The sequence below is a fragment of the Aquila chrysaetos genome, chromosome 21 (assembly GCF_900496995.4).
Source record: "Aquila chrysaetos chrysaetos chromosome 21, bAquChr1.4, whole genome shotgun sequence".
NCBI classification, from domain to species: domain Eukaryota; kingdom Metazoa; phylum Chordata; class Aves; order Accipitriformes; family Accipitridae; genus Aquila; species Aquila chrysaetos.
Genome location: NC_044024.1, coordinates 12,772,066 through 12,781,802, shown reverse-complemented (window position 1 = coordinate 12,781,802; position 9,737 = coordinate 12,772,066). Strand labels below are relative to the sequence as shown.

At 58.2% G+C, this 9,737-nt stretch overlaps 1 protein-coding gene across 1 annotated transcript; it reads left to right on the top strand.

The window, feature by feature from the left end:
• The first annotated feature begins 7,032 nt into the window (after positions 1-7,032).
• LOC115333692 (transcription factor SOX-3-like) lies at positions 7,033-8,975 on the top strand. The gene is given in 2 exon segments (XM_029997002.1): positions 7,033-7,534; positions 7,536-8,975. Coding segments are annotated over 2 exon segments (957 nt in total). The 5' UTR covers positions 7,033-7,102; the 3' UTR covers positions 8,061-8,975.
• Positions 8,976-9,737: the final 762 nt, after the last annotated feature.

The following is a 9,737-nucleotide window of genomic DNA, read 5'->3' as shown; positions in this document are numbered from 1 at the left end:
AGACTGCCTGCCTGCCCTATCTTAGGCTTTTTTGGTGCAACAGAGTTTATACTCCCCCTGTGTTTTTCCACTTTCCTTATATGAAATGAACAGCTGTAATTGAAAAGCAAGAAGCTCCATGGTTTATAGAAATAGGTGTTGTTAAGAGCCTTAGCCATCTAATTTTCTTCCTATTGCAGGGCAGGCTTCCTATTGTCTGTCCTTTAGAGCTAATTTCTTTTCTGATCAAAAGGCCCACATCATTGAAAAGGTAGTAATGACTATTCATTTGGTTGAAACCTCCATTCTGCAGCCTGCAAAGCTTTATTTAGAAACTGCTATTTCTTTCTAAAAGGAAAACCTCATTTGTGTCCTCTATAATGTCAATTAAAGTAGAATATATTTTAATTATTTATCCTGGAGAGAAACCTTTCAGGATCTCAATTTGCTGTGCCAGTGATACAGGCTGTACTTTGAAACAATATGTGCCTTCAAAATTGTATGTCAGAGAGTAGGAATAAGGTGTGTTTTGATTTTAATTTGCCACTAATGAATAGTTTATTTGCAGCTAATTAGCAAGTTAGAGTTTTACAATTAATGTCTGATTTCTAATCTAACTCGCAAAAGGGAGCCTAGCCATCATTACCGGCAAATAAGGTGGGTTACTGGATCTGTATAGAAAACATTGCAGGAAAGATTCGCGAATTTTTAAATGGGCAAAACAGAGATGATTGGGTTTGGGGTTTTCTGAGGAAGGAGTGCAGCGACGTCTCAGTTGTCACCAGCGCCAGGGAAAGAGTCATTAAAGCACGGCAACAAGTAAGCGGGGGAGGGCGGCGGGTTCCCGGCCCGGGGAGGCCCCTCGTCCTGCGGCAGCCGCTGCGGGCGGCCCGGGACGCGGGGGACAGGACGTGTCTTTGCGGGACCCCCCCCCCCCCCGCCCCACGCGAGCGCGCGTTTCGCGCGCAGGCGGTGCCCGCGGCAGCCGGGTCTCTCCAGCAAGAGCATGCTGCGGGCAGGGCTGCTCCCGCTCGCCCCCCCCCCCCACGCGTGTCCCCGCGCCACGCTTCGGCGTGGGGGGCTCCTTCCACCCCAGCGCCGTCCCGCACAGGGCTGCGTCCCCGGGCCGCGGCGGCAGAAGGGGACGGCGGGGCCGCCGAGGGCGCAGGGCTGCTCTGCCGGCGAGCGCTCGCCTCCCGGGCGCGGGGGGGGGGGCGGCAGGGGCAGCCCCGCTGCCGCGGGCACCGGAGGAGGGGTCAGGGGAGACCGGGAAAGGAGAGCGCTTAGGAAATGCCCGGTGCGGTGTCCTCCGCTGCGCAGGGGCGGGAAGAATAAACCGTGCGGGAGCGGAGACGTTAGAACGGTGGAATCAGGGAACCACTTCGGTTGGAAGAGACCCTGAAGATGGTCGAGTGTAACCGCAACCCTGACGCCTCCAAGTCCGCCGCTAAACCATGTCCCTAAGCGCTACAGCTACGCGTCTTTTAAATACCTCCAGGGATGGTGACTCAACCACTTCCCTGGGCAGCCTGTGCCAGTGCTCGACAACCCTTTCTGTTGGGGTACTGTACAGTTGGTACTGCAACAGCGGAGGGAAGTTGCAGAAAGTTCCTATTACTGTCTCTTCTCTCGGGAAAGAGATTCCTGCCCGGCTCGGCACAGACTGCCCGGCAGCAGCCGGTGCGGCGGGCAGCGGTGGTCTTTTTAGCATCACTTTTCCTGCTCGTTTTTTCCTCGGTATTTTCGCGTGAAAACACGAGCTCAGTCTATCGTTTCTTCGGGGCTCCGCAGCGAGCCCTGGCGAGCTGTCCTGTGCTGGTGGTCCCCTCTACAACTCTGTTAATTAGTAACTTGGAGATGGAGAGAGTTCTTATTAGCAATGCCCCCCCCCCCCGCTCCCTCCCACCCCGCATCCCTCTGCTCCCGCTGAAGCCAACCCCATGAGGCGATTGCCAGGAGGAGCTGTTTGTCAGAGGCTAATAAACAAATTCCTCGCGAGCACCTGAATGAACGAGGGCCAGGAACAACCCAATTAAGAAACGGAGCTACTGGTTGTTTTTTGTGGCGGTGGAAACAATCCGGGCTCGAAAAGGGTCTATTCAGCGGGCGCTCCGAGAGGTCTGTTTGCAGCCCGCTATTGTTGTCAGAAGCCAAATAAAAGTTCAGCTGGGGGGGAAAAGTGATTAAAAACAACATTCGCCGCTGCCTCCTGAATGCACTGGGAGGCTCGGTTCAAAGGAATCGATCTGTACCCAAACGACGCTGCCCGGGTTTTACCCGCGCACTTAAGATTTTTGTTCTTAAATGTTGCTATTTTTAATGATGTCATCAAAAGTATCCCTTGCTTTCCCGCTTATGTGAGCAGTAGGGACAACTGTAGTCTCTAGTGCAGCATCGATACCCATGCGGCGAGGTACTGGGCAAGTCACAGAAAGGCGTCGGAGCTCGTTTGTCGGAACTAATGATTTGTTCTCCCTCTCGCTGGGCTGGAAGGTCGGTCCAGCCATGTCAGCCCCGCAGCGAGGCAGGCAGGCTCACAGGCGATCTCGAGCTGGGTTTTTTTTGGGGGGTGGGTTTTTTTTTGACGTGACAGTGTTAGATGGGGAATAAAATATCCCCTAACGACCTTGCGCTGCAGAACCAGCCTGAAGTGATCCATTTAGCAGCCACGTTACCACGCTGGAAACTTCTGGGGGAGGACGTGGATTCGAGCCTAAAACAGGGCTCAAACAGAAAAGCACGTGAACCTTTATCTTAAGCATCGCTAAAAGCCTAGGCATTTTCGGACGATCATCCTAGCGAGCGTCAGGAGTGTCCAAACGAAAGGGGCGCCCAGCTCCCTTGTCTGGGCAAGTTTTGAGGACAAGCCCTCGCTGATCTCGGTTGGGAGTTAGGCTGGGGACCAGGGGGGATGTTTTAATAATAGGATTAAACGGGGCCGGTTTGGTGCATAGCGTTATTCTTTAAAAGCCAGCGATCCTCCCTGACACGGTTCCAAGACTCCCCCAAGCTCTGCTGGAGCTGCAATTAACATATATTAATGGCTGTTGCTTATTAAGCGCTGATTGCGTAAGAAGCAGACGGTCCCTTTCAAATGTGCCTTTTCAATCGTGGGGTTTCTTTCGCGTTCAAGTTGAATCGTGCTGTAAACTCCTGATTTCGCCTCACGCTCTTTTGTCACCAAAAAGAAGAAAGAAAAAAAAAAAAAAAGTGGGTTTCTCTGCCTTTGACAACTGTATTTACACGATCCCAAGTGTTCCCCGACCCCCACCAGACACACGGGGCTCTCCGGCCCCGGACGGCTTCTCCCCCAGTCCCGACCGCTGCCGGGGAGTGAATTTAAGAAAATGGCTCCAGGCATGAGGCTCCACTCCTTCCCCCCGCCCCCGTTTATTGCGCTAGCTGGGTCCTCTCCTGCCTTCTGCCCCTTCCCTACGTTACAGCAGCTCCGCAGGCTCTGTCCCCTTTCCCGGGACGGGCAGTACCGAGGAGCAGGCGGAGGCTTGAATTCGCTTGTGGCTGCCAAGGGGGTGGCGGGATCGGACCTTTTAAAGCGCTCTGCAGGTAACTTCGGGGAGCAGCAGTTGGTGTAGCGGGGCTTGCCTGGCTTCCTCCTCTCCCCCACCCCGCCTCCCCGGCGATCTGTAGTTTTCGGTCCAGGGGAGGGAGAAGCAACCCTCCCTCCGGCCCCGCTTGCGTTTGCGGGAGCGGTGGGGTGCCGGCGCTGGAGGTAGCTCCGCGCCTCCCTTCCCTGCCCCGTGCTTTGCTTCCCACCCTCTCGCTCCGCACCAGTGGGCCCTTCCCCAGCCGCAGCTCCGGCCCCTCCGGGGGGGCACCCGGCCGCAGGTGCCGCCGTGCAGCCGGGGGGTGCGCGGCGGGGAGGAGCCGGGCCCCGGCTGCCCCGGCGAGCTCCGCGCCCCGGTGCGCAGCGCCCGCGGGGCCGGGCGGGGAGGGGGGGGGGGGTCACCCACCGGGCGGGGAAATAGGGCCCCGAGGTGAAGCACCGGGCCGGGCGCGGGACTCTGCCAGAGCCTGGCAGAGGAGCTGGCTTCTGGCTCTCCTCCCGGGTGCTGAAATGGCTCAAGACATCCTACCGAGAGTTTCCTCTGCGCACCCATCAGTAATGCCGAGGCAGAGGGGTTCGAGCAGCGCGTCCCTGCTCACCCCTTCTTTGGAGATAGAAATCAGCCCAATTTTTAAGCGTTCCTCAGAACCTGTGCGCCACGGAAACCCTAGTGCAGTGGGAGCGTTACAGGGACCTGTGAAGTGTGGAAATACACGAATCTCTACTTACTTTTTTGATTCAGTCAGGTTCAGTTCATCTGCAAGGAGATTAGCGATGTTTCAAGAACAATGTTGTCTTGCTTTGAAATAATATGGATCTTAAAGTTAAATAGCGTGGCCTTTGGGAAAAAAGTTATGTAATTGGAGTCTCAGGCAGCGCAACGACAAATTGAAAGACAAAGTAAGAGTCTGAAACAACGTTGTAATGTTTATTTAAACATGGAAAGAAACAGCGTTCACAGGGCTTTCAGCATGTCCTCTAATTCCGTGTACCGCCTCATTTTTCGTTGCATGCAAGTGTGTTCCTCCAACAAACGTTTATATAAAGTCATTTCAAAGAATTGTCAGGATATATATCAATCAGTCTGCTTTCCAGCCCAGCCCGGCACGTCTTAAACCTCGACTGGAGCGGTCAAAATATTTGGAGGGGTTTGAGGTTAATTACAGCTGTCTGAAGCTTTTCCAATATGTTCCAAAAGTTACCAGCGAACTACGCCCGAAGTCTGCTTTCTAGTGTGATGCCGCCTGAAACAACACCTTCCACTGTCACCCTGTCCTCTCGGGCTGCAAAATTTTCACTTCACACAAGAACACAGCAGCAGCAAACCAAACGACAACAAAGGCAAAAAGCCAACTACACCACAGCTCGTCGCAAGTGTGATTTATTTCTTTTCCCCTTCGACTTTGTTCAACAGATGATTTTGTCCAAAAAGAAATCCGCACAAAACGAGTGACGCCTTAAACTGCTAAATCACAGTAGCGCTCAGACCCACTCAAATAAAAATCCCACCCCCACACCGTGCTGTTCCCAGAGCACCACCAGTGCCGTTTTAAGCCCGCTCGTTTGGCTCCCCCGACCGCGGGAAGCGCTGAGCGGGGCTGCGCGGTGCCGGGCGGAGCGGTCGCGTCCCCCGCCCTGGCTGCAGCCTTCCCGGCCCGGCCCGGAGCACCCTCCCCGGCGTCCGCAGTGCAGCGGGCTCGGGGCTGGCGGCACCGGCCTGAGCTGTGCCTCCGGGTCCAGCCTGGAGCCCTGCCTGGAGGTGTCCTCTCCCCCAGCACCGATTACCGTCGTCATCCTCGCGGTCTTCTCTTCGGGGCACCACCAACGGCTGCCAAGCCGGGGGAGCATCCCCCCTCGCCGGGCCCCCCGTGGGACGCGATGCCCAGACACGTCCCTGCCTCAAGCCCCCCGACCCTGCCCTCCGCACCACACGCCCCCGGGACAGTTTGCTCAGAGCTACACCGGCGGAACCGGCGGTGCTGCCCACCTCCTCCGGCACCGGGGCTCTCCCAGCGCGGCTCCGAGCACACTCCGGGCTCGGTTCGCCTCTCCTCACCCAGCGCGCCCCGGCCGGGAGACCCGTCCGGCTTCCCCAGACAGAGCTGGAGCGGGGCGCAGGGGGAGGACGAGGAAGAGCCGGGACAGAGCAGCACGCCCCGTCTCCTCCCCGGCCCCGCAGCGGCAGGGCGAGGCAGGCTGGGCAGCTCTGTGCCCGCGGTGCTTTCAAGGAGCTGCCAGCCCTCTCCGTGCAGGTGCGGGTGTCCGTGCCTCTGGGGAAGGAGGGAAGGGAGGGAGGAAAGATGGAAGGGGAAGGGGAGGGGAGGGAAGGGACGGAAAGGGAAGCCCGTGATTGACAGCTCCAGCGAGCTCCGCTCCACTCGCACATCCTCTGCCAAAGTTTTCTTTCACACGGAGGGAACTTCGCTGTTGCCATGAAACTCGGGGTTTTGCAAGCTCCGTCCCCTCCCCCCACCCACCCTCTTTGGGGCAGCCGAGTGGAAAAACTCAAGTGGCAACGGGGTGGGCGTAGGTGGGGACGGCCGGGAGCGCCCTGCCGCCAGCCAGCCCGGCCCCTCTCGCATCCGCGCCGCAGCCTCCCCCGGCGTGCTGCCGAGGGGCAGCCCCTCTCCCGCCGGGACGGAGCCGCCGGCGGCCATGCCCGGTGTCCGCAGGGCAGTGGGGGTTCTCCCCCAGGGGAGGGCTCAGAAGTGGAAGAGTTTAGTCCCCGTCCCCCCCGCCTCCATCCGCTCCGGGGGAGGGGGATGTCCGCGCAGCACGGGCTCGCTCCGTCTCCAGGCAGCTTCTCCGGGCTCGACACAAGGCTGCGCGTCCACCCGGGAGCCCCAAATATCTTTGTGCCCGGCGAAGGCACGGCTCCCGCTTGCGGCACGGCACAGCGCTCCGCCCCGCTCACTCCTCCCCGCGGCCCCGAAGGGCAGCCCCGGCCCGCCCGGCGCCCGGGCCCGCTCCTTCCCCCGCGGCGCAGCCGGCAGCTGCGGGAGCCCCGGCGGCTTCTCCGCCCGGCGCGGCCCCAGCTCTGCCCCGTCCCGCCGCTCGGGCCGCCAGCCCGGAGCCGGGGGCAGGCGCAGGGCCCGGGGGCTGCGGGGGGGGGGGGGGGGGGGGGAGGCGGGGGGGTGTCCGGCACCAGCAGCCCCGAAACCGCAACTTTTTGGCTCCCCCCAGCTGGTCAGTTACCGGCGTCGGGGCTGTCGGGAACCGCTCGCTGATTGGCTGCCGCCCGCTCATTTATAGCCCGTCAATCAAATACCCCCGGGATTGGTGTGCGCATCGCTTGGCGCTGCCCGCGGGAAGCGCTCCGCACCGCTCCGCAGACGCGGCCGCCGCCGCAGCAGCAGCACCACCACTGCCACCACCACCACTTCGGGGAGCGGCGCCTCCGCCCGCCAGGCAGAAAAACTTCCTCCTCCCTCGGCAGCCGCCCAGGCAGGTTCTTTCCCCTCTTTTTTTTTTTTTTTAATTTTTTTTTTTTTAACTTCCTCTCCCCGGTCTGGTGCCCGCCTGCCCGCCACCCTGGCGCACCTCTTGCCGGCTCCGGCCATGTACAGCATGCTGGAAACTGAGATCAAGACGCCGCAGCCCACGCCGGGCAGCGCCGGGGGCAACCCCGCTCCGGGCAGCAACGGCAAAGGCGGTGGAGGCGGCGGGGCCGGCAACGGGGCGGGAGCCGGCTCGGACCAGGACCGGGTGAAGCGTCCCATGAACGCCTTCATGGTGTGGTCGCGGGGCCAGCGACGGAAGATGGCCCAGGAGAACCCCAAGATGCACAACTCGGAGATCAGCAAGCGCCTCGGGGCCGACTGGAAGCTGCTGAGCGACGCCGAGAAGCGGCCCTTCATCGACGAAGCCAAGCGGCTGCGGGCCGTGCACATGAAGGAGTATCCGGATTACAAATACCGGCCCCGAAGGAAGACCAAGACCTTGCTGAAGAAGGACAAATACTCGCTGCCCGGCAATCTGCTGGCCCCGGGGGGGGGGCAACGCGGTGAGCAGCCCCGTCGGGGTGGGGCAGAGGATTGACACTTACGCCCACATGAACGGCTGGACCAACGGGGCTTACTCACTGATGCAAGACCAGCTGGGCTACAGCCAGCACCCGGGCATGAACAGCCCCCAGCTGCAGCAGATGCACCGCTACGACATGACGGGCCTGCAGTACAGCCCCATGATGTCCACGGCCCAGACCTACATGAACGCCGCCTCCACCTACAGCATGTCCCCCGCCGCCTACGGCCAGCAGCCCTCCACGGCCATGAGCCTGGGCTCCATGGGCTCGGTGGTGAAATCCGAGCCCAGCTCGCCGCCTCCGGCCATCACTTCCCACTCGCAGAGGGCCTGCCTGGGAGACCTGCGGGATATGATCAGCATGTACCTGCCCCCGGGGGGGGATGCCACAGACCCTTCCGCCCTGCAGGGCAGCAGGTTACACAGCGTCCACCAGCACTACCAGAGTGCCGGGACTGGCGTGAATGGTACCGTACCACTAACTCACATATAAACTTGGCTGCTCCGGACGGCTCCCCGTCTTAATCCCTAACCCCACCACCGCTCCCTGACTCCACCGGGACGTGCGGCAGTGTTGCTCGGCTTAGCAGACTTAATACTAACTTTGGAGAAATTTTAAAAAGGAAATCCGTTAGTTGTGTCCTTTTTTTTTTTTGTACAAGAAAAAAAGAATTTGAGCAAGCTGTTATTTTAATAGAGCACAACTCCTGCCTCCTAGAAGCCGCCGTGAAGTTTTCAAACCACGGCAACTTCTTTCCTGGTTTCTGCTAGGTTGGGCACTGTTTTATTCGCTTAAAAGTTTTTTAAAAGACCTTGCATCTTCCAGTTTGATTTCTAGTGTTGCAATGACAAAAAAAAAAAAAAAAAAAACCGGCGGGCTTTTATTTTTAAACTCGGTTGTTCACATTATCGTTGTGGTTTAAGTGTTTTGTTCTTCCCACCTTACCGAGCCTCGCTTGGTTTCTATCCACAATCTGTAGCTTTGACGACTTTTTAACTTTAGGGTTTTGTTCTTTAAAAAAGGGGGAGGTGGGAGAGAGCTGTGCGGGTCGCAAACGCATTTCTTTTATTTATAGTAAGTTGTGTGTCTTGGTTTTTCTTAAGCTGTAAACTTATGTAAATTGGTTTGTGAATTTTACTGTGAACCATGTTTTGACATATCAGATGAAGAAACGTTTTAGTTTTGTTTACCGGATTTCTTCCAAAAAAAAAAAAAAAAAAAAAAGTCATCGAAATACTCCTTCCCTCTCCCTGTCCCTAGTCCTCGTTTGCTTCCTTCTTCCAGACGAAGAGAGATCAATAAATTTTATATCGGGCACGTCGGCAGTCTCCGGGCGGTTTGTGCGGGGGCGGGCGCGCAGCCGGTCCCTCGGCGGCGGCGGGAGCCCGGAGCGGGGGCAGCGCCCTCCCGCCCGGGGCTCCCCGCAACAGCCGCGGTCACCCCGCCCGGCCCAGGAGCCCGGGGGCTGCCATCGCTTTTCGGCCGGGTTTCTGCGGCTGCCGCGCTGTGGTGTATTTTGGGGGGAGGGGGGAGTGCACCTTCGAGTTGATTTGCTTCTAAAGAAAAGCGGGACCTGGGCCGGGAAAGCGTCTCTGTGCTACTGAAGCTGCTGCTGCTCTCCGAGCCGCCCGCCACTTGTTGCCTCTCTGCCCGGCTGGTTTCCCTCGGTCGACAGGGAGGGAAGGGGGTTACACGTGTGCGGCTCCGTTTTTTGTTTTTTGTTTTTTTTTTTTTTCCTGGAGGATTTACCTAGAAACCTGAGCTCATCTGAAATATTTACAAAAGTAAAACCCGTTGGGGAACTCTTGATTAGACTCTATTAAAAATGAATGGTTACAGGAGTCCCCAGAGGAAATAAATAATTCAATCTTTTCAGTATGTTTGACGAGTGTGTTTTTAGTCTGGACAACTTTTCTTTGCCTTTTTTTTTTGTTGTTGTTCTTTTTTTTTTAGGCGTCTGCGGTATTCCTGGCTGTAGTTCTGTGGGCGCTGCGGAACAGCCCCGAGCTGCAGGCCCCCGCGGAGCCCCGGGGCCGCCGGCCGAGCGGGAGACCGCTTATCCCGCCTTCTGCTCGGCGACAAAAGCCGTGTTCCCGGCCGACCCCCCAAGCGTGCCCTCGGCTCCTGCCGGCTCCGCGGGCCGGGCTTCCGAGCTCGCCGAGGCGGGCG